This window comes from Schistosoma mansoni (assembly GCF_000237925.1).
Source record: "Schistosoma mansoni, WGS project CABG00000000 data, chromosome 1 unplaced supercontig 0010, strain Puerto Rico, whole genome shotgun sequence".
NCBI classification, from domain to species: domain Eukaryota; kingdom Metazoa; phylum Platyhelminthes; class Trematoda; order Strigeidida; family Schistosomatidae; genus Schistosoma; species Schistosoma mansoni.
Window position 1 is genome coordinate 3,245,082 of NW_017385987.1, and position 26,413 is coordinate 3,271,494.

General features: G+C 36.0%; 1 protein-coding gene across 1 annotated transcript; it reads left to right on the forward strand.

Moving 5' to 3' along the window:
- Positions 1-3,144: 3,144 nt before the first annotated feature.
- Positions 3,145-18,702, forward strand: Smp_127430 (unnamed protein product; the record flags this gene model as incomplete). The annotated part of the gene is made up of 8 exons (XM_018792026.1): positions 3,145-3,285; positions 5,042-5,504; positions 6,277-6,433; positions 7,702-8,123; positions 10,303-10,621; positions 13,871-14,161; positions 16,771-17,032; positions 18,439-18,702. The coding sequence occupies 8 exons, from the start codon at positions 3,145-3,147 to the stop codon at positions 18,700-18,702; spliced, it is 2,319 nt and encodes a 772-aa protein (XP_018644928.1).
- Positions 18,703-26,413: the final 7,711 nt, after the last annotated feature.

Genomic DNA, 26,413 nt, shown 5'->3' on the forward strand with positions numbered 1-26,413 from the left:
CGAACACAGAGAGACGTCTAACATGCTCAACTCGGAGAGGCCAGGTTTCACAAGCATAGAGCAAAACTGCTCTCACCGACGCGTTGTAGATCCGACTTTTTACAGCCAGACTAACATCACGAAGGCGCCAAAGATGACCCAGATTGACATAAGCCGCTCTGGCTTTCATTATACGTGCATCAATCTCATCACTCACGCCCCCACCAGCACTTATGTAGCTACCTTGATACACGAACTTCTCAACTACTTCAATCTGCTCACCATCTAGGGTGAGTACAGGATGAGAATCCTGCCAGTCTTGTAGGAGTACCTTGCACTTGGAGGGTGCAAAGCACATACCGTACCTGCGGACACTGATTGCCAACTGATTAAGTGCGGATTGCATGCCTTGGGCATTATCGCACAGTAAGACAATATCATCCGCATACTCGAGGTCGAGAAGTTTTTCTCCAGGCAGCAGATCCACACCGCCATTACTTACATCCATCAGAGCTGTTTCCAGGATGTCGTCGATGGCAAAGTTGAAGAGGAATGGTGAGATTGGGCAACCCTGTCTAACCCCACTGCTCGAATGGAACAAGGGAGAAAGGTGGTTGTATGCCCTCACTCTGTCTGAGGTGTTCGTATACAGGGCCTTTAAGATGTTAATGAACTTCTCAGGCACACCCTTCTTCAATAGACAATCCCAGAGAACAGTCCTGTCCAACGAATCGAAGGCAGCCCTGATATCAAGAAACATTACGATTGTTGGCCTGCGATAAGTATGACGGTGTTCTAACATTTGGCGGAGGGTGAAGATGTGATCAATGCATCCTCGATCAGAACGAAAACCAGCCTGCTCCTCGCGAGTCAATCGTTCTCGGGTTTTAAACAACCTACGAAGAATGATAGAAGCCAATAGTTTGGACGCAATCGGAAGTAGACTTATCCCCCGATAGTTATTACAGGAACAACGTGAACCCTTTTTAAAGATAGGGACGACTATCGACTCATTCCATGATGTTGGAACACTTTCTTCCTCCCAAACCTTTGCAAACAACTCAGTCAGTTCCTTAGCCAGAAAGTCACCACCATCTTTAAAAAGAGCCGGAGGTAAGTCATCTGGGCCCGGTGATTTGTAACGTTTCAAGAGTTGGAGTTCCTTGCGGACTTCCGCCTCGTTTGGTGGACCAGTCGTCACCGGCCATGGGGGGCAGGACAAACTGGTTGATGTTGCCGGAGCAGCAGGCCAGTTGAACTGCCCTTCGAAAAATTCCGCCCATCGTCCAAGACGTCGAGAGATGTTAGTGATTGGCATCCCATCATCCTCGTAGATTGTTTCACTCACACCAGACTTCTTGCTGCCAGTGGCTCGGATGAGTTGGAAGAGCTTCCGGCAGTTACCAGATGCAGCTGCTGCCTCCATCTCATTAGCACGCTCCGACCACCAGGCTTCTCGGTCCTTACGCAAGCTTTTCCCAATTTCATTACGTAACAGCCTTCGTTTGTGGTCATACTCACGGTCACCCGGAGTAGACCGACGGGCTTCCATTAGTTGTAAGGAGCCAGAAGAAACCCAGTGCTTGTAAGCGGGACGTTTCGCGAAGCCGCAAGCGGCTTTACTCGCCATTTTCATGGCGTCGTGATGATGCAACCAATGCTCATCTATACTTTTCAGTGGGATGGTAGCTAGCCTAGAAGCTAGCTCCGCTCGATACTTACTTGCAACAGAAGTTGCAGCCAGTTTACTAACATCGATCCGTTGGTGGTGGTCAATCCTTCGGCCACTGAAAAGTAAGGTGAGATTGGCGCAGACCAGGGCATGATCAGACTCCAGATAAGTACTCCAAAAGGAGCGGCAGTCTTGTACACAACCACGCCAGCGGTAGCTGATCGCGATGTGATCAATCTGAGTCCAGGCTTGGGATGCAGAAGGAGGACACCAGGTAGCACACCGGCGATGACTGTGCCGGAAGTTAGTGCTGACCAGAAACAGGTTGTGGTCTGTGCACAGTTGCAGCAAACGGTCCCCGTTATCTGTCCTGAGACCAACAAGTCCCCATCGGCCACCTAAACGACTCTCTTCTGTGCCTAGACGCCCGACCTGTGCATTCAAGTTACCGGCTAGTACTACAATATCTGTCGAACGCGCTTTCTGGAGAAGAACTGTTAACTGATGGTAAAACTCATCCTTGATTGCATCCGGGCTGCAATCTGTCGGGGCATAGGCGGAGATGACGAAAAGACACCGATTCTCACGCCGATTTCTTCTCACTTTGATGGAACTTTCTAATCTACCAGCACATAACCGACTGTTAATGGGGATCCAATCGATTAGTGCTGCCTCAGCCCTAGCGCTTAATGCGACACCAACGCCAGCAAGACCAGACGAAGATGCCACAGGGTCCCCGGATAAGCGCACGTGAAACAAGCTTTTCGAGGCGACAGATGGAGAACGAATTTGTAGTACTTCACTAGAGTCTTGAATACGGGTCTCGGATAGACAACAAACGTCAACATTAAGACCTTCCAAAGACATAGCCAGCCCTATCTGTTGTCTGATCTGCATTAGTGTGCGAACGTTGAAGGAAGCCAGCTTGAACGGCGTACGTGGTTTCAGAAAGACTGCTTCAGTATTCATAATCGGTGGAAGCGTTCACTTTCAACCAGACAGTGACTGGAGATCGTTTAGATAGGACAGATTTTCCACCAAGAGCGAGCTGCTGCATAAGTTGAAAAGTAAGGTTACACAAATTGGGGATAAAAGGGGGTGAAAAAGCGATTTTGCGCACTTGGTTTTAGTCGGTAGGCAGTTGTTAATTTGGCTTTTCATGTGAAGTTTCCTAGTATTGTTTACGTTTAGTGAATTACAGAATTTCTCATGCGAATATTATGATTTACTCCTTCCATAATGGTAAGAGTTATGCTACTTACTCTCATGAGTTGTTTTCCAATCTATCATTATTTACCAACTTTCATACATTGTTCCACTTTTCAATATATATATATATGTTCCAGATAGCATATACGCACCCAAAGATATCGGATATAATATTCGAATTGGATCAGGTTGTTCTCAATCTGTTACACAGAAATGAACTAGTTTGGAAATTTTTCGGATGCCACCTGTCTGCTTATACATTTGGTCTGCATTGTAGGTTAATAATGACTATGAGCATATTGTACCAACCATCCAATCGAAAAAAATCAGTTTATTCAGGAGTTTTCGATTCACTTCAGCAGTCAATACGTTTTCGAGCTTATTCTCATCTTATCATTCAATGCTACAATAATTTAAGGCAAAATGTATGTCTCTTTAAAATATTGTTTTATTAGTTGTGTATAAGGAAGGTGAAAAGTAATTGAGATATTTGCTTTTTTGAATGTTTAACAAAAGAAAACTGTTTACGATTCAAATTATTTAATTTGAATATATATATATATATATATATATATATAAATGAAGAATCTATTTTTCAATAAATTCTCTTCAGGTTCTACGATTATATTTCCAAATTAATAATCCAAAAACTGATCAGGCTCAAAGCAAAGTATATCAATTTAAATTGTAGCATGTACATTTAGGATCGTATGTAATCCAAAGTAAAATAAAATTGTCAATGTTGGGATGACTAATATGAAGTGATGACTTGAATAAGTTTATACGTTAGGTGAAATTGTGAGATAAATGGTGAGGATAAATATGATTAACATAAGTTGAGAGAGATAATAATGTAATTACATATCAGAACTCACTTAATATGTAGAATAATATGAATCGGGTACGAATTAGTAAACAGGAGTGGATGCTGAATAAATTTCTCGAAAAACGTTGAACCGGTTATTCGCATACATTATTTTAGATACCACAAGTGAAATTCCAGTATATCAATCGAGCAGTAATCCTTTATCTACGCTACACACTTTCTATAGCCAGTTCCAGTTTTGGTATAGAATATAGGATGACAGTTAAAAGAATTCTATTTATGAAGTGCATTCATCACATAAATAAAAGGATAAATATATATATTCAAATAGTGTATCTAGGTGAGAGAGAATAATGTATGATAAGAATATTTTGTATCAATAAATCATAAGTTTCACCGAAGTGATATTATTTCATTGTGTTACAGATTATATTAACTACTCACTTTAAGTTAATGAAGTATAGGTACAAACAGAAAATTGAAAAGCATGAACACAAAATGTTACATGAATCTAACCATACTCAAATATGAAAATGAAACTTGCCTGCGGGGTGGTCTTTTTGAAATACCTCGGTAATTATGTACTTCCACCATTCGTTATATGATGTCTCACAAAACTCTGTTATTTAATATTGCTATATGAAAAGGCTGTTAAATGAACGAATGTAGGAATTATTTATGAGTATTGGGATAGTGTAGGGGAATATCAATTACCTTGTGTTATTTCATATTCTGTTGAGAACTGAAAGTATCGACTGTGGTCTCCTTAACTTTTTTGATTGTTGCTGGTGAATTCGTGGTAACCTCAATCAGTGGTTGAAGACTTTGGATGGCATGGCTCGGCATCGTTCACAGTGACATTCACGATCTTGAACTCCAGTATTCCTTCAATATATACCTTTCAACAGCCTTTTCGGACCATATTTTCAGCCCTTGACTTCTCTTATTATCATTTTTACGACATTATTTCGATTTTTCTTGTAATCCATCTCGTTATTTTAATCTCGTATCACTTATGTTAACTTGATACAATTCATATATGTGCCAGGTTGAAAAAATGGTGTTTGCTTTTTGTATGAGGTACGTTTGTACATTCTTTCGAGATGTCTTTGGAATGAAACCACGTTTTACATCCAATCTATTCGTTGGTTTTTTGTAGTGATGTGGACACTACTCATAAGTAGCTTAAAATGTGCGAAGGTTTTTAGAAACTGCCGCTTGTTGGACAGCAAGCAAATATTTATCATTTCCCACCAAAAGGTTAGTAGTGAAATGAGGTGGAAAACTAACATATATGCCCGTTTTTTATAAGACTTTGTAATGGGTCTCTACATTTGTTTTTCAACGTTTTGCAGCGCACTTTCAAAACTTTATCGAAGTATCGTGCATATTTGGTTCGAACTACGATGGTTTATTTGAAAGATAATCAATATACAGTATCTCTGAGTTATTCTCAAAGTCATCATCCTTGGTTATACTGTTTACCGTATTTTTCAAACCAATATATTCAACTGTATATCCCTTTGAAGGGATATTACCTCAAGGAGTTGATTGATTTCCATCCTACATCACGTACTTTTGATTCTGGTTTATTCAGTGTTGTCAAACAGTCTCTACCATTCCCTTCCTCAATTAAAAACGTTGTGAATAATAAACATTCTCAGCATAAACGGAATGAGAAGAATCAAAGGAGTTCTACAAGCGGAAAGATTTCTGACAATTCTTCGGTTGTTTATATTCCAACCTGGTGTCAAGAGGACTACGATGACCAGGTTATGATACATGGCTTGATTGGTGAAGGCTTGGTTCTATTGGATGGTTAGTTAGTATGAATCTTTCTGCTTAAATTTCGTCTCAGATTTTCGGGACATATTTAGTGAAGCTTAAATCATGTATAGATAAAACCTAAGATTGTGTTTAAATTTGGAAATGCCTTTTGTTTAAAATTGTATGACAGTACCCACTCACTAAAGGTGCCTTTAGACAATATATCAAGACTTTTATCTTGCCTTCTCTTTTCTCCAAGATAGAAGGTAGGTTTGGAGAATATCATGAACTATAGGAAAAACAAGATGGAAATAAGTTGTCTACAACATTTTATATGTCTAAACAATGTTGTTAGTATATCATTATGTTTCTATATTCAGATCTGTTTCATTGTTGTTTGTTGGTCATCTTCACTATAAATGTTTCCTAGGAAAAAGTTGAGCGATGACTAAATAGTCAAAGTATTCAGGTTTTAGCCATTAAATCCCATGTTCGATTCCCACTGTTATCTTCGCTTTGGGCAGGTGACTATTACCTTTAGCCATCACTCCGAGAGTGTGACTCACACTTAAGTACCTAGTAGATAAATTAATTTGTCTTTCGTTACTTCATCCAGTATGCTGCTGGTTTGAACTGTGTTTCACGTTCTTCTTTTTCACTAAGCTTGTAGTATTTCTAACCTTCATGCAAAGTGTGACTGGAAATCGATTACACAAGCCTATATTCACTACATAAGTTACATTTTTAAGAAACAAGTACTAGTTTATCATTTTTTAAGTGCAGCATATATACGACGTTTTGTCTAACTTTCTTTCTTACATAGAACTAAATGAAAATCCGAATGGGGAAGTATTAAGCAGCCTGTACTACCTTCTTCGTGCTTTGCGTGTTGTTTTTGAAACAAAGGAAGTTAGTTTTTTCACTTCTCATTCTAGTATGAAACATGATTATTCCGGTTGGAGATTGGATGTAAATGAAATGTGAGTGTTAGTGTGTTACTATTTGCCTGAGTCATTAAAAAATAATTAAGTTTTCATGTCTGATTAAAATTTTTATTAGGAATTGAATTTAACAGGAAATAAATTTAATAGCTATCTAATTTATGATGTATGTTTTGGTGTTACGGAACTCTTCATTCACTAATTCAACTTTTCATTAATTTAACTTAAATAAACTTCTATGTTTGTTTTATTCAAACATTTATTTATACGACAGATGATGGTGGGAAGTTATAATGTAAGTTAAAAAAATTAATAAAACAAAAATCAGATGTTCTAATGAAAGGAGAAAGATTACAGGTATAATCCTTTAATTCAACACTCAATGTTTAGCACAGCACGGAATTATCAACATGAAATCAGATATCAAAAGTTTTTCTCGTTGGTCACCGTCCACTGTGGGACTGCATCTCCTCACGATGCTCCACTGCCTTGTGGGTCAGACCTTTAGGTCGAAAGCTTCGGGTGTGTGGCTCCCTAAGAAAACCACCTGCTTCGGTTTGGACATTCGGGCAGTATCACAGCCGACACACAAATCGAGTGACTTGTGTGGCGCATATGTTTTCGGTTCCCCTTTGTACCAATATTTATGTGTTCAAATAAATAAATAAAAACAAATAATTTGAAGTGTTTAAGAAAATTAATCGAGCGTTCAGTTAGATGACTCGTCATCTTTATTTGCTTTTACCTCCATCTTCGCTGATTGTCATAATTGGTTTTTATGATTTATTTCATATTTGTATTAATTTTCTTTTTTGTTCATTAATTTGAGATGTGCCGGCCTTATTTCACGTTTAGGTTGATTGGCTTGGATAGTTCTTTGATCACTTTGTCTTCATTCTTGCTTTTTCGTTAATAAGACAGTGATTATTGTCTTCACTATCATCTTGGAAACAATTTTCGTCATAGACTGATATTCATTCATTGTTCCTCTAAGCATCAAGTTTTATCACCACTTCAATCTTACTCAGATCAAATTTACAGTTGATATAAAAATGATCAGCAACTTTATAGACCTTTAATCTCATTAGATCAAAGCTTGTTTCATTCATCCTATTCGTCTTTTTTTTTTAAAAATGAAATCTTCTTTGAGTGCTTGTATGTTTGCTTGTGTGCATGACGTCTTCTTTCTCTCCATACTCCTCTAGAATATTCATTTGAAAATCTTGTTTTTTTTTTGTTTAAAAAGAATTATTTTGTTTGAATGATTATTACTTTTTTCGTGTTATTCACTCAAAAATTATTTTTAGTTCACCAGATTTATCTACATCATTGGAGCGTTTTTTGGACAAATTTTATTCAATCTACCCGTTACAATTATCTCCTGATTCTCTATCACTTATGTACATAAAGTGTAATAAACAAAAGTCACAAAAAAGTTTAAATAATCAAATTGGAAATTATGCATTTCTTTTAAACTCATCCAATGGACAAAAATCAGTTAATTTAACTAGTAAACAATTTAAACAAGAACGTAAACGTAGAAATAAACAATTGAAACGTCAGTTGAAAAATGCTATTAATGCTGGTGTTACTGGTGATAATAACAATAATAATAATATTGATAACGTTGATGACCATGATGATTCAACTGTTATTGACGATGGTCATTCAATTTCAACAACTGATTCTATTGGTTATTCTACAATAGATACATCCAATTCTACCAGAAGTAGGTTATTTATAACCGTTTGATAATTTTAAGCAGTAAACTGACTTATCCCTTTGAACTAGTGTTTATTAGCATTCATCAGTTAGTTATGCTTGAAACTCTGAGATAACTTACACTGCTCTGAAAATTCAGAGTCAAATCATTCAGTTTTTCATTCTAAACTATTTCATTTGAGATATTTCAAAATCAAAAAGCCTCGTTAACACAGAAATCAAGTTTATTTCCTGGCTGCAAAACTACTACTACTAACTGTTCAAACCTTGTTGATTGGAAACTAGTTTAAGTATATTATCGACTAACTAGGAATGTCGTGTTTGTATCAATTGATCACAACTCTTTGTAGAGGATATTATAGGTTGTGTCGGTGAGTGTTTACAAGCATTATGTGGAAACGAAGGACGTTCCAAGGAACTTCCTTGAATCGTATAACATCAATCCGATGCAATATAATAGTATGTTACTTCAGGATATTTTATCTGATCAAGAGGCCAGGTGAAAAGAGATTTAATAGGTTTGAAAATTGTTTTTATTATAATTCAATGTACATCGAAACTAGTATGTTTTCCATCAAAAGACTTTTCAAATTAAAAAAAGCTTTTAAAAATTGAATTATTTTTTTTATATACTCGTAACTCTGTTTCTGTTTCTGTTAGCTATAAGTCTTAACAGGACTTCCACTAAAAACACTCAGAATATACACTTAATTATTAGACATTACCAAATAAATCGTTTATATAATTTTGACAATTAGGAACTATTCACATCAAGTCTCGTGACATTCATAGCTATGTAACTCAATCACCACTTAAGAGATCGGATAGCTTTATCTCTACATCCGGAGAGGGTCTTTTTATTCAGTTATATTCGGTTCATGTATCACTAGTAAGCAGTATTAACTGTATTTGAACAGGTGCAAAATCTTTGGACTAGTTGATGTGAACCTAAAGCACAATTGAAAAAGTGTGTAAATAGTATGTTTTTCAGTGAAACGACCAATGTAGCAACAGCCTCAGCAGCAGTAGGTCTCAATATAAACAAATGGAAAAGCAAGACTCTCAGATACAATACAGCATGCACTAATCGAATCACACTTGACGTAGAAGCTTTGGAGGATGTAAAAACCGTTACATATCTGGGTAGCATCATTGATGAACACAGTGGATCTGATGCAGATGTGAAGGCGCGGATCGGCAAAGCAAGAACAGCATATCTACAATTGAAGAACATCTGGAACTCAAAGCAACTGTCAACCAACACCAAGGTTAGAATTCTCAATACAAATGTCAAGACAGTTCTACTGTATGGGGCGGAAACTTAGAGAACCACAAAAACCATCATCCAGAAGATACAAGTGTTTATTAACAGTTGTCTACGCAAAATACTTCAGATCCGTTGGCTAGACACTATTAACAACAACATACTGTGGGAGAGAACAAACCAGATTCCAGTTGAAGGAAAAAGCGCTGGAAGTGGATAGGACGGACATTGAGGAAGTCACCCAACTGCATCACAAGACAAGCCGTCACATGGAATCCTGAAGGCCGAAGGAAAAGAGGAAGATCAAAGAACAAATTACACCGAGAAATGGAGACAGACATGAGAAGAATGAATAACAACTGGATAGAACTAGAAAGGAAGACCCAGGACAGAGTGGGTTGGAGAATGCTAGTCGTTGGCCTATGCTCCATTGGGGGTAACGGGCTTAAGTAAGTAAGTAATCTTCCTTACGGTCTTTTTCTCCTGGATTCGGTTATTCGATGCATTATCTCAGTTCTTTTCTGGTTGCATGTGAGGTGGACCTCAAAGTTTAGCCATTTGATCGTTAGCGAAATAGTTATGATTGAACCTCGCAGTTGGGTAGCTAAATAGACAAAAGTAGCATAAAACTTAATACTAATGTCTATCAATCCGTCTGATTATGCGACTGAGTGGTTTGAAATATCCCCAAACTAGAATAGGGTAAGTGGTTTGAGACTTGTTACTTAACTATTAACAATCTAGTGTTCGAACCATCTTATTTGTTTGCAGCATACATTCTAATGTTTGCCTTTCTTAAGTATTGTATGATAGCTCACTCACAGCTGTAATTTTAAAAATTCTGTTTACGCTGTATTTGTATCAAAGTCAAGAAGAGATCGATTTATTTTCTTCCTACTTTATACTCTGCGTTTGTTTTTAGGAATCAATGATCCCTCTACAAAGGGTAATCTGAATAATCAAATATTCTATTGGATTCAACTAATCAATCAGTCAGCTTTTGAACTATTCACATACATTGAATATTATTCATTTAGATGTTCAACAGCAAATCATCACTCTCCATTTTTATGGCCGCCACCAGAGAATACTCAAGAGCGTTTAGTCACTCTGTGGTTTAACCAGTTATCATGTTTTGGTCCATCTAACGCGACAACAGAGTTTTACCATGAAATCAGCTGTTGGTTACGTTCATTTGATTTGTATTTGCTGTCACCTTACCGTTTTAAATGGAATGTAGAGTAAGTTTCTGTTGTTGCTACTATCAATACTAATAGATGAAAAACTAATATATTTTAAGAAGATATTATGTGGCTAAATAATTTATCAACTTATTTTGCCCATCATTAACTATCTTGTTGTCTCATAGTTATCTGCCACCCAATCATATGAATCTAAGTGGTAATCACTAGATCTACCCAGTGTTCTATAAATCTATCTTTCTATGTCAAATTTTTTCGAAATTATACGTATATTTTGAAATATTCTGATAAAATTAGTGTATGTTTAGATGACGTATTCCTGCTGTATGAAAATCCCAATGCAAGCTAACATTGATGACTTTGAGTTAGTTGCCCTCTCCTATAGAATACATTGTAGGTAATTTCATTCACTAGTTCATTTATCTCTGTTTTAGTGTAGCAGTGACTAGATAATTGATACCTACATAACACCTTTGTAGCTAACTTTCACTGACTTAGTGGTTAACGTGTTCGGATTCCGACCCCCGACCATTGCTGCTACCTTGACGTGGTGGTTGGGTTTACCTATCGTGATGAACCGATTGGGCTATACTGGTTGAAACAATCGTTCCTCAAGGTCCTAAAATGCCAGGCAGGTCGGTTGAAGAGCGGTAAGACTAAAACCAGCAAACCCAAGGTTCGAGGGCAAAGTCATACTGCTGATTGTACAGGGATGTGACGGCAGTAAGGCGTTTCCTTTAAACAACCAGCATGACAGCGATGCTGCCTTCCTACAAAGAAAGGGTAGGGTTAGAAAAGATCGACCCTAAAAATGCACACCCTGCCTTATCCCACGTGTTTCCGTCTCCGACGGTAAGGTCTCAACAAGTACAGGGCTAACAGAAAAGTTACCACAAAAAGGTCGTGTGTGACTGGCCTGAAGAAGTTGTGCCTTGGTCACTGCGGTCATGCTCTCAGGTTACTAAGACCAACTCTAACCAAATTCCATTTTCAGGTACATATAGAAGAACCCTTCCATTGTGTGGGAAACCGGGAAGTGATAACCGCCTTCATACCTCTAACGACACTCAAGACTACTGTATTCATAATCAATTTCCCTCTCCAATTCCTATTATTCCTCCTACCTCAACTATCAACTTTGTACTTCCTCCTCAAATGTCATCATGACCGACGATTCTAGTGCGCTAAATACTGTCATAAATCTACTGAAACCTCGCTCAAAACTACACATAGAAACTTTCAACGTACGTACCCTATGTCAAATCGGCCAGCAGGTCTTCTTGGCTAAGACCCTAGAATTTCGTGCCGTTGATGTACAATGTATCTCCGAAACACACACAGGATCCTAATGTGGTCATTTACTTGACCTTACCTAACCAAAACGGAGAGCTGACGAGTTACACCCTCCATATATCTGGCTACCTGATGGCTAGTTCTCGTGGACTGGCGAGTTTAAGCATAGCACTAAAAACTGGGGCAGAACGAGCACTATTAGAATGAATCCCCGTTAACAGTCGCCCATGTGCTGTTCGGTTAGACGGCTCCATAAAAGCTCGGAAGGACAGGGACACATGTCGTTACCTTTCTGTCGTTTCTGCCTTCACTCCCAATGACTGCAACCCGGATGAAGTGAAAGGTGACTTTTACAGAAAACTTTCTGAACTTCCTTAAAAGCTACACACTCAGATATAGTACTCGTAGCAGGTGGCGCCCCTCTAGGGTTACTGCCGGTCCCAAGCCCGGATAAAGGAGGGGGGTTGGGCATAGGGTTAGTGACCCCATCCCGTAGAAAACTAACTCGCTAAAAAACGCTAACCAGAAAAAATAATTCAAATTATTTAAACTCTGCCCTGGGAGTTAGAAGGTCTTCATTTAGAAGAGTTATGATGTCTCATGATGAAAGCTGAGTTCCTTCGGAAGTCATGACGCCTATGCACCTTCTAACAACCAGAGCAACAATTTTTATAGGTACATGGAATGTCCGGACAATGTGGGAGACTGGGAGAGCCATCCTAATTGCTGCAAAAATGAGGATATACAACCTGGAGGTGCTTGGAATCAGTGAAACACATTGGACGCAGATTGGACAACAAAGACTAGCTTCAGGAAAGCTATTGATATACTCCGGCCATTTAGATGAAAACGCTCCACATAGACAAGGCATTCCACTGATGCTATCCAAACAAGCACAAAATGCACTTATAGGATGGGAATCTCATGGACCAAGGAAATAACGTTCTCGTTGTCTGAATTTTCAGGAATTGATCTCCTGCCAGGAGGTCCACCATATTGGTTGTATTAAACAAAGATATTGTATCAACAATAAATATTGAGCTTTTGGCAATACTTTAGAAACTCAAAACACTAGATGAATGCACACATTTTCTTTTAACCTTGTCTTTTGGTCTTTTATTCGCTTCATCTGGCTAACAGTTTCTTTCAAAGCATTTCTATGTAGTTGCTTAGGATTTATTTGATCTAAAGATAATTCATATCACAAAGTCATACTGAAAATCACTGAAGTCTAGGGAGCACTCGTCATAATTTAGAAGCCCAAAGTGTACACCTATGATCCCATAGAAGACGTCGCGACCCTATGTTTTTCACCTTATGTCAGTCCGTGTATAAAGCTGTTCATATTAGAAACACTCCACAAACCACCTATTATATGATGAAATGTGACTAAATTCCAAGTTCTCATGTTGAGAGTGAGATATTTGTCACTGATGGAATGGAATGATTGTCATATTATTTCGGAATCTGCCTGAGGCTGGGACTATAGATGATTGGGTTTTAAACCAATTGTCCAAATTATATTATATTTCCATTTAAATAATTTGGATGCATATAACCTCAACCTGGTATTGGATTTTCAGATAATTAAGCCAAAAACGTTCCGGTTTTAGTTTATACATTGTACAATTTTAATTAGTTTATTAGGTGATTTTGATGGAGTTTTGTTCTCTGAGCTGGATGATTTGGTCGTGGAGCTTTCCTCGTTCTTCTGTATGACATCATCAGCACAAATTTCTCCACCATCTCAGTATTAGATGATTGCAAACTCCCTTTTTTTCTCAAAGCAACAATCCATTTATAGATTTTATTTCTCCCATCACCTCGTTTTCAATGTATATGTATGTGTCCATACAATGTGACATATAGATTCAAATTCATATTTGCCTAATACTCACATATTTTCCTAGTTACTACTATTTGTCATCTCTTGTCATGAATGCAATCTAAGTTTTATTTCTCACTTTCTCTGTTTATTTGAATATATAATATTAGTATATCAACGCGATTGTTTGTTTCACCAGTGATAATTTTCTTGGCGCAACTTTTCCATCAATTCGCTACTAATAATTCTATTGATAGTGACAAATCCCTTAGTAAAAGAGAACATTTTTTAACTGGTCGTTGTGCTGGTCTATTAACTACTGTCCTAACAAGAGAATTACTTCATCCTACTGAACAGAAAACTGGATCAGAGAGAAATCTAATTGATGTTGATGATGTGTCGGTTAGTATGGATGTTGAATTCAGTTCTCATGGGATGGAATACAATGAAATGTGGTTATGGTAAATAATCATCTGTTTTGGCTATTTTACTTTTATTTTTCATTGTTCGTTGTTTGTTCACCCAACATATTTCGCTGATGTGTTATTTTAATGTTGGGTGTTTTGAGGTAGTTATTGAGAAATTTCGTACCCAAGTTTTGTGTCATTTGGTACTCTCCAATAAAGTGTACCTACGATCTTAAAGGAATGGATGCTTCCTAGTGGATTCAAGCCTGATTCACTCAGCTTCATAATCTGTGACATTATCACTGAGCTATTTGGGTCACTACTGACCTTCCGTAGGAGTAAGATATTTACATTGATTCATCACTGCATAGTAGCCAATGCCATGTTTTCCCAGTCCTTAGTCCTAACCAAATCCTATCGATCAAATTTTTATATTGCAGAAATTTCAGAAGGTGGAAATTTTGTTCAGGCATAATGATCTTGTTATACTGTAGTATTTCTTAGCATTTACTTAGTGTTCTTTATTCTTTCTGGTCAAATTTAAATGAAAATTATGTGCGAATATTTTTTTGGTTGTGGATTTCATATTATCTGGAAAACAACGAGTAGCACTGAAAACCTACCTCATTTTACTTGGGAACTTTTCAAGAGTGAGCACCATTTATCCCATATGAAACTCAAAACTGGACTATTACCATGCCTACATTGTTTCTCATAGATAAAGCAGTAATAGAGTTTTATAGTCGAGGTCCCCATTGTCTACTGTTTTTTCTATATAGGACTTGTTTAGGTTTGCTTCGGTGACAGTATGATAATTTATCAGTCACTGATAGAACTCATAACCAGTACTGAGTATATCACGGATGCTTTGGGGTGGATTTACGTAATATGTTATACGACAACATGTATAAGTTGATAGTTGTTTAGATAAAGATGCTATCATTATTGGGTAGATTAAAAAATTATAACTCATCTTGTCTCAGATGAATAAAAGAGTGCGTTTCTGTCATATCACGACAAAAATCGATGGGAGCTTAAGACTGTTTAAAGAATTGGCAATGTTGTATGTTTTATGAGGATCATTTGGAGTATGGACTGGACACATAAACCGGATCTATAGACATAAAAGAACAAGAAATAATGGATACTGTTCCTACAACTCTTCCATTAGATGTGCTTATAAATAGGTTCTAAATAAAACTACCAATAACGGCAGTCTAGGAAACACAAGAGCTAAGGAATGAATGAGGAAACCACCATGGAAGAGCAGACGCATCTGTTAATCTTTAAGCCACAGATGAACCCCGGAAAACAACCCTCAAGAACTCCTCGATACAGTCATCATAAGCCAGGAGAGAACAAAGAAATTTCGTTTAATCACCATCCATTGAAGACTCCTGTGAAACTTTTAGAAACACGGCTGATTGTGTCACGCTGATAAGGTGATTACCCGTTATTTCACTAAATTTCACATTCTTCTAAGAGTTTCCAGGCTGTTAGAGTCACACAAATCCCAGGGCCGATGTCCACTTCGAGACCCGAACCCAGTACCACTCGCTTCAAACACCATCGCGTTATCCACCTAGCTACTGAGTCTTGATAGCCAATCGCGTGTGCAATGGGGTAAAGCTTGAATTCGCTTGGTATTGTTCACAGGTATTATAATCTTATAATGCTTGTGAATCAAGGCAATACGCACAGTATGCATGTATGCCAATAAGAGACTGATCAATCACAGTCCTAAACATCAATAGGAAGATTATCATAAATAATACCAAGTGGATCTAATCATGTTTTCTGTTCATAAACTAACTTTCGAAGAAAGCTTCTGTTCCAACTTCGCGTCGTTTTCCCTATCGCAGGGAGCTGAAGTGTGGGAAAATTTTGGAGACCTTGGAGCTTACATATTTTGAACTTGACAGTAATTTCTATCACTAACTCCCTGTAACATTTGGGAGGTTACCTCTAAGTTCACCTGACCTCTACCATTACCCGTTGAAATATTTTAAACTGTTTACCATTTATTTTACTATAGGAGCGTGGCAACTTGAGACTATGTACATATGCCAGGTTCTACGATGCGTTTGATTGACGGTCTCACAATTTTACTACAGATATTACCCTTTGTTGAAAATGTATAAAACATTTAGTAGTGTCTCTCTTAGATAATACAAATTTGGTTATCACTGCATGCCCATAAAAAGAAACAAGACATTCCAGTCAAGAAAATTTTCTTTGAAAAATATAGTACGAAGCTATCTATGATTACATTACGAAGATAACTTTGTATTATATCAGTTCGTAAGTAAAATCACGTCATCATGAAATTTTCCAGACGTTTATTGATGAATGGTTGCTCAATTTCGAGGATTGGTTGAAGTTGGACATTAACACCGTTGGATACCGGCTCAGTGATCTATCGGTCAGGTGCTCGCGCGCGAGACTGATGTTTCCTGTGTTGGAATCTCGCGAGTTGGGATCGTGGATATGCACTGCTGAGGAGTCCCACAATAGGACGAAATGACCATCGAGTGTTTCCAGGTTTTCCATAGTGGTCTAGCTTCAATTGACTCATGATCTCAACTCTACTAAAATTACTATAATATCTACAAAAAACCTCCTTGTAATATGAAAGTATTTTTATTTTAATTTTTTAAAAATAGGGACAAATTACGTAGTTATCTGTCAGATGAAACAATTAAATCTCTGCATGGATCAATATTTCCCACTTTGATAAACTATTTAGTTCAATTTTCATTGAATCAATCTCCACGTATTTGTTGCGCTCCCCCATTAACTGAAGAAACATTAAATATTGTACGAAATCAATATCCTAGTTGCAATATTTCCATTGGTAATCTTAAAGAAATACAAATTGTAGATAGTACTTGGACAGCTTGTCTTCTTCAACTTTATCATGTCAAAGTAAGATGTCTTTATTATTATTGTTGTTATTATTAAAGGCATTTAAGATTGTTTTGGTTCATTTATTAAGTTTCGTTTTATCCGGTTAGTCTGATTACTCAAAAATTTGCCCTTACTTTTTCTCAATAACGTCCTTTATATAGCTAGACAGGGAAGCTAGTTATAAAAAGACCTAAACTGTAATAAATGCTCATCGGTTGAAGCTGTTACACTTCACATCAGGGAGAAGTGGGTAAATTAACAGGTTATAAATCAAAGGATTTTAACTAATGGTACATATCACGCTGTGAGAAGCCAAACATAAAATCGAAGGATTCTAATTGTAGATCAGTGCTAAAACTCAAAGTCTAAAGGAAAAGTGGAAAATTAATACGTATTCATCAATTTACCTGTTTTAGACTCATACCACCCAATCCCTTTAAACCATGTATATTTAGATTAGTGCATAAGCGTCAACATAAATACTATTCTGGAACCAGTAAAGATACTTTCAGTTAGTCTTAATCATAAACGTGTAATAAAAAGTTAACTTTAGTAAGATGTTTTTACTGAAACGATTCACAGAACACAACTTACATGTTAATATCATATTGTTATATTTCTATGTTATCATTATTATCAGAAGGGGTTTTATGGAGATTTAGTATTTTCATAGTTGAAAGCGTGAGCCAATTGAAGCTAGACCACCAAGGTAAACCTGGAAGCACTGGACGGCCTTTTCGTCCTATTGTGGGACTCCTCAGCAGTGCGCATCCACGACCTCGCCTCGTTAGATTCGAACCCAGGACCATTATTATAATGAAAGTACTGATATAAATCAAAGTATTGTTTATCATCGAAATCTTTATTACTCCGAATTTTATTAGAAAGTGACCTTAACATATTGGAAATCGGTTTTATTCACTTTTTCCCAATACATTAAATTTGAAGCATATAAATTTTAAATTACCAAAAATAGTGATTATATACGACTGGGAATCATGTGAAAATCTCTTTTTTGTAATCTATAGGAAAGATAAGAAGAATTCCGCAAACAAAAATTTTCTTTGCTCAATTCTCTTTATTTTTATTCAGTGACACAATGGGTTATTTTAACTACAGGAGATAGTCAAGAAAAGTAAACCTTTGTTTTGGAGATTATTTTTATTATCATGCCGAAATTAGGTTGCATTTCCTGGTTGATTTTATTATTTTCGAGATTTTTATTGTTGATACGAGCTGGAAAGAGCATTAAATCGTTTCAAGATATGTGTATTTTAATTGTAGTGATAGCATAATGGTTTAAAGCTATCTGCCCTAACAAGTTTATCTCGTACAAATATCAAACAATTGAAATTAATAGTCCGTTTGAATATATATATCCGAAAAATTCATTTTCTTTAACCTCGTATGTATAAATGTTTTAGTATCCACTGGCTGTAAAATACGTTCGTGAAAATAAAGAACTATACACAAAATTACATCTCACTGAAACATATTTGGACAATTTGACTCCGTTGAGTGTTTTAAATGAAAAACTAAACGTTCAATATGATACTCAACTTTTGAAAAATCAAACTGGTTGGCTTGTTCCTGGATTTCTGCCGAGAATCACAGATGGTCGATACGCATGCCCAGTATTTTGGCGTCCATTAAAAGACAATCGGAACAAAATATTACCTTTATTGTGATGTACATAAATTATATTTATAATCTTTGTTTTACATTCATTCTTACAGATAAATGATCATCCATTCTCGAAGTTTGTATTTTTGCGTAGTCTGATTATTTGAATGTCTTCTGAAAAGAATCCTAGATATTCCTTTTTACCTACCGTAGGGAACCAGTCAACCGACTGTTGAGTATTTAGTTGTATTTTACTCAGTCGCTTGTTGAATTTAGTCACAAGTACAAAAATATTTTTATCATTCGCATATTCACTACGATTTTTATCTAACCTTGTACGTAAATTTTTAAATGATCTTGAAATCCTAGATTCGTATCATTCTTATTAGTTTTAGATCACATATGCACTAGAGAAAAAGAAGTTCGTATGCATTGCGTGAATGCAAGACATCTCGTGATCTAGTTAAATTATAATATATTTAATTACTACTTATTTAATATCATTATTATGAAAGAAACTATTCTGAATTAGGTATTGGTTAATTAAAATAATGCTTTGATGAGTGATAAGTAGTGAATACAATATTTTTAGGTATCCAGAAAACCAATGCTTTTCGGGACTGTTCTATTTTAGTACGTAGATTAACAATAGGAAGTTAATTGTTCAAATGTTTATGGCTTTGTTTATCTAGTGAGTTATCTCAGTTGAGTTATTAGTAGCCACAGAAATATTAGTCCGAGTATAAAAGTACAACTTGACTTTTATTAACTCCTTTTCATTTAGGACTTTGGTGATATATTCCACTGCTCTCCTGAGAACGAAATGCCTATGGCTATTTTATCAAAGGTTCATTTAAAGTAGTGCTTGCCTATATTATAATCAGCGAGTAACTGGTGCTAATATTAGATTGTATGTGATATTTCAATGAGATAGACTAGTCTACTTGTATACCTTCATTAACTGATACGATCGAGATGTGAGAGGCCTGTGCGACTTAAAGCCTACCTTTGTGTGCTCTAATGGTTGGCGGATGAATATATAAGGAATAGGTTAAGAGTAAAAACCTAATTAGTATAACTATCTTTTTCTTCTGTAGACACTACTTAGGTCAACATTTTAAATCAGTTTGTGATGAATGTAATTTCTGTGTCATTGAGTACCTTGGTTGCTGGAAATAGTAATCCTCTGAAAGGTCCGGAATATCGACTGACCCACCCTGTTATGAAAAAAATGAAGGGGAACTAGTTATTAGTTCATTCGCTTCTCGAAATTTCTTTTAAGTAGCTGCATCCATATGCTTTGGGTGATTCTCTAATAGCTTTCTTCATACAAGTTTTAGTGAATTTGTATCGTTTTCGACTATACATGGTTCCTGCATTGGTCTCTGCAACTTACCACTGATCGTTGTTGTTAAAAAGAATCTTTCCTAGCTAGCGTCTTAGTTGGCTTCCTCAACCTGCTTATAACCTGTTCCAATAGGTTTCGTTGGATCAATCGTTTTATATAGGGCTTAGGTGGTACAGCTGTAAAATAAGTTGTACGAATTCATTACGTTTGTCTGGTGAAGTCGAGTAATTATTTATATTGTATTTGCTTATATATGTCTCAGTAACATGACATATAATTTATAGCTTTTCAGCTTTGACCGCTAAAGTTTATTTCTCAATGAAAAAAATGTGAATATCGAAAATTTTGCTTACTTCATAGTCAGAGACGTTACTACTTAGCTATCCGGGCCGCGACCAACCTCCTGTAGGACTGAGATGTAATTACAATTGATTGGTCACTGAGTGGTGATCAATGTCATGTGTGTCAAGTCCTTTTTAGTGCATATCGAATGCTATCGACTAATTTGCAAAGTGGCCACTAGCTGGGTGACACGGTATCCAATCCATCAGGGAGCACCAGTTCCCTCAAGATAGCAGGTACACCTTGCTAACGAGTGCCAAGTAGCACGAAACCTGAGTCCAGGGTTTCCTATTGACTAATCCCAACCACCATCTTAAATATAAGTTAATTTTCCTCTTATATGTAATTTTAAATCCAAGAACTAATGATAATGGATAAGGTCAGGAAATCATAGCAATTATCGAAATTTACGGCTAGTTCCTTCTATTATAGAAACCTTAATGAGGGAAAGGATATAAAGTTTGAGAGATTGTAATGAATTCATATTTCGTGAAATTTAGTAATTATGTTATGATATTCGACAATGTATACAAAGTAGCATTATTTATGGATATGTTGTTAAAAATGAGTAAATAATGTATTGTCAAATAATAACGATGAAAAATTAATGCTACTCATTTGTCAAGTACAGGTTTATGCATGCTACATGCTGATTATTCACAAGTCAGTGATCAACAACTGTAAATATATGATATGTCATCAGTCACTACCTGCATAGCTTAATAATAACGTCTTAGACCGTTAAGCTGAGTGACACGAATCCTAGCACCCTAGGGAGCATCAATCCCATTATGGCCGAAGGAAGGCCTTGTTGATGAGTGCCAGTCAGCATGAAACCTAGGTCCGTGGTTTCTTACCGAATACCTCCTGCCAACTTAAGTCACAAGGTGCTATGATCGATGATACTATCTCATACGTGTGCATCGAATTAACTAAACCTGTGACCTACTGGTTAAAAGTTAAGCCCTTTAATCGCTAAATTGTCACTTTCTATGATTCATTGATAATGATATATGCATTACAAATCTGGAAAGCTTCAGTCACTAGTATAACCTAAACGTTTGTGATTTTAATCACTAAGAATTTACTTCAAATATTTGGCAAAAATGAAATGAAATTCATTTCGTTTTACAAAATAGAAATAGATCTTAATTTTCGTGTTCTGACTTTTTTTCCCAAAAGATTATGTTTCCTGCCAAAGTAAATTTATGGAAACAAGGCTTAAAAAGGAACATCAATCTTTATCTAATCAATTGTAAATAAAACTAAGCTATATAGAGTTTGATTTATATTGAGAAGTGGATTATAGTTAATAATTCCATGAAGTAAGGCACTGGAGTATAATTTTCAGTCGCCATTCCCATCAAAAATGTCATGTTTCTTGATTTTATCAAAGCTAACAAAATTTGTAAGTTACAGTTTATGCTATGCAAAATCGACCTAAGGCTCAATATACAAAATGTATTAATCTGGATGTCCACGTGAAAGTTAATATTAGACTCACGACAAATATCCATCTTTCTAGATAAACATGTATAGCTTTAGATAATTAATAACGCGTGAAAGCAATCATTTTCAGTTTATTTGAGAAAATTGATTGCATGTCTGTGCTTCATAAAGTATAAATACCATTATGTTATTTCATTCTATCGTAACTTTTCGTCAGTATATGGTCCGTTATCTTATATTTTGTACCATTTCTACATTCATTTCATTTTAAGCTTGGCGTATAGATTTTGAATTTACAGAGGAACATGAAATATGAGGATTACATTCAATAACCCGTTGACGTCTTCGAATAACTGTTCTCATGTCCACTCCTTCAGTGCTATGAATCGTAACACATTGTCTTTTTGTACCAATGATGCTAGCAGGAATAGTATAAGAGTAAAAATAAGACTCATAGTTATTAAACTAAGATCTATGAAATTATTGATTGTTGGTTTAAATCTAAATGGAAAAGCTAAATGGCTCTCCCTTGATTTTAACGGAACGACAAGAAGATGAAGTTGATCTGAAAAATGTAGTACATTTGTGCCATACATTTTGGACAGTCTGATTGCACATATATTTGTCATGTTATATGAAAATAACTTGCAGACTATCACTTTTCTTTTCGCTGATAATTTTCAGTCTTTGCGGTTTACGCATTTATCCTATGAAGAAGCACCTGGCACTAAACTACAAAACGTCAGAAATTCAATTTTTCACCCGCTGGAATATTAAAAAATAGGTTAATATTTTTTGATTACGAAGGATTTTTGTCATTTCCATTCTAACAAATATAAAGAGAATGTGATGAGAGAAATCCATAGCGTCATTGAGAAAAAAACAAAAAGCATAGTTTCGTAAAATAAAATATTTTCCGATATCATCGCCTACAGCTTATTTTAATATATAAAGTTATTTAACACAATTATCTATTGTGTAATTAGTAGCGTCATTAATAGTGTTTGAAAACTTCCATTATAGCAACATTGTTTGATAATGTGAAGTGTAATATGAATAGTAGGTAGGTAAAATAGTTTATAGGTGAAAATTATGGAAGGCGGTTTTTTTGACGAAAATGAAAACAATAGGTGGTAATTACAACTTATCAAATATATAAAACAGAATGAGAATAATAACTGATATAATCAGCAAACAAAACTTTGTAATTAACAATTCAACTTCAGTTCCTCAGCTGGTATATTATCAGGCCCTGCTGCTTACCCACTCTTGGTTTGTTTGATGGTCATCCTGATTTCTTCGGTCGTTGGTGAAGTGACATCTATGGAGAGGTCTGTGTGTGCTGCTTCAATGTCGGATGGATTCAATGGAACTGGTCTATTTAGCAGTTCCTCGAAGTATTCTACTCATCTGTTCCCCTGTTCTTGAATCTCAGTGATTGACTTCTTTGTCTTTGACTGGTCTCTCTGGTTTACTATATCTCCCTTCCAGTTTCTTCGTCGTGTCGTATAGTTGCTTGATATTTCTTTCTCTTGAAGCTTTTTCCTCTGTCGTTTCTAGTTCTTCCATGTATTTTTGCTTTGTCAACTCTAGTGCACCTCTTGACTTCCTCGTCTAGTTGAGTGAATTCTGCTTGTGCATTCATTGGTGGGTACATAACACTGAATAGCATTCATTGTGATCCCTTCCATCTTTGTTTTGAATGATGCCTTGATAGTTCTGGATCCATGAAATTCCCATTCTACAAGTGCATTTCGTGCTTCTCTGGACAGCATTAGAGCAACTCCCTGAGTGTGTGGGAGCATTTCCCCCTTCGTGACTGGAGTACATCAGCACCTTCCCCGTACTTAACGTTTGCTGTCCAGTTTGGGTTCAATGGTTTCGCTGATTCCGAGAATCTCAAACCTGAGAACCATACAGTAAATACTTCATTTGCAAGACGTCAGTCAATCGTCTCAAACTTGTCTGTTCCTTCGTTTCCACACCAATAATTCTCTGTTCTCGTTCTCCTTCTTTCGATCTTCTAAACCTTCTGCTGCCAAGCATTTCATTTCCAATTGATGTTACATACTACTTCTATCTGTCGACATCAGTAGCACACACCACAGTATGAGGTAATTAACTAGACTTTCTTGTGTTCTCGTCAGTAAAAATGAGTGAGGGATTTGCATGAACTGTCGATTGTTCTGTGTATATAGTAAATATATTAGCAAACTCATTAGTCCACGAAAGTCATTAGAAAATTCACAACCGTCCTATTTATATTTGCTAACTTAACATAACAAGTGTCAATTTAATTAAAAAGTATTTTTACTTCAAAACTACATAATTCATTTTTGGATGATTATTTGACATACCAGAACGATTACTATTGTTTCCTATCCAAAATTTATGTATATTAATAGTATAAGGACGTTCGCTAAGCCAGATACTAGGACATAACAACTGTCTGGAGCTTCCTGGTTTTCAACTATGGTTTATATAAGATCAATTTCATAATGCAAATTAAGGAAAAATATGTATATGGCTAACGTTTATGTGGAATTTGAACATAAATAGGTGTGTTAGGGTTGTTGAAGTCAACAGTAGGTTCTGATTAGAGATGAGTAGATAGAGTTAGTTGTCCACTTTATCAAAATTAATTTTTCAGTTCGATTTCGTTTCTTGCGGAATGTTCCATATATCTGTGTTGTCTGTGTAACAACAACATGAATCTTAGCTAAAAATTCTACAGATTAAATCTGATGTTATAAAACAAATATTAATACTATTCGAATCAAATACGTTCTATACTTCCTTTTCAAGATACCATCAATATTATGTTACTGTAGAAGCAGCCATGCTGGAGTTTCTTTTTTGTTTTGTTTTTACTATCTTTCTCTCATGATAATTCGTCTATAATTATTGTTCTTTTCATTATAATTATTCCGTTAAAGAGGCTTTATGCTCCCTTCATCTATTTTCAAATATTGACCATTAACAATAACACAGCCGGATTTAATAAAATTGAAGCTACAGTAAAATATTTTAGACATTTGAATATGTTTATCTGGAAAACGTTCATTTCCTATAAGGCTCAGTTTATTATTAAAGCGTATAAAGTCAGAGAGATAATTTTATTGCAAACAAAACACTACATTTTTTAACCGATTAGGTAGTTGAAAAACATAAGTCCGTTTCATAACTTTGGACAATGTATAATGAAAAGATGGGTGCTATTTGAAAACTGTCTTCTTATCGAATTATTTAAAATTTAAAATTTATCACTTATTTTATATACAAATATAACAGTTAACCACTCCTTGAACTCTTAAAACGTCTCGATGATGTAGATAGACTCATAGCAACTTCATTTGTTAAGCACCATAATTTATTGGTAATCAAACTGTAAATATAAACCGTGATTTTAAATTCCTAACTTAAATTACATATACATCAACTTATAGTAAAGATGATTATAAACATTATAATTTGCGGTATTTCAAAATTTATAAGTAAACAAATCACTTTCAAACTTGTGATAAATTGATTTTTTCCCTAATGTGACTCATCAATTTACCTCTGACTTTTGTATAGTTGACATCATGAGTCAATTGAAGCTAGACCACCATGGATAACCTGGAAGCACTGGATGGCTGTTTCGTCTTATTGTGGGACTCCTCAGCAGTGCGCATCCGGGATCCCGCCTCTCGAGATTCGAACCCAGGACCTATGAGTCTCGCACACGAGCACTTAACCACTAGAACACTGAGCCGGTCGGAATCGAACGGTGTTAATGTCTGACTTCAATCGATCCACAAAATTGAATGACACATCCACCATTGTCTTTAGTGAGTTACTATCTCACAACAGACCTGGTTGAACTCCAATGGTCACTGCTTCCCACTACAACTCCAAGAAATACTTCATGGAGCCAGTCACTAATGTCGCAAGGCGGGATCGTGGATGCGCATTGCTGAGGAGTCCCATAATAAGACGAAACGGCCGTACAATGCTTCCAGGTTTTCCATGGTGATCTAGCTTCAATTGACTCATGATCTCAACTATATAAAATTACTAAAATCTCCACAAAACCCCTTTTTATCTCTGAATTATTTAGTATCTGAGAAAATATCATACTGAATTTCCTTCAAACATTTCGATGAAGAATACAATGTTGACTTAATGTCATAATGAATCGACATAACATGTATAAATTTAATACTCCATAATAATTTCTGTGTCTAGCTAATCATTTGGGAAATCTTACTGAACCACCTTAGCCAGTAGTAAGTTAAGTGTATCTACAATGTTATTGTTTACATTTAAGTGACAAATTCACCAACCACATATCCAAACAGACTAAAATGAAGAAGCAGAATTCGACAAATTTACTGATGACAGAAATAGTAAGATATACGTTGGTCCTTTTTCTAATTAAGAAAAGTTCAGTTTTACCCTTCGTCTAGTTGTTCCCATCAATGATTCTACTACACTGAAAAAATTTATTTCAATTCATCAGCTTGTTATCACTGAATAGGGAAATCATTTTCTGAAACTGAAACAGGAAGTTACTGATCATTCAAACAAGTAAAGAAGGTTTTTGTTCTATTCATGTCTAACGTTTTTTTCATTTATAAATCTTATATCCTTAGTCT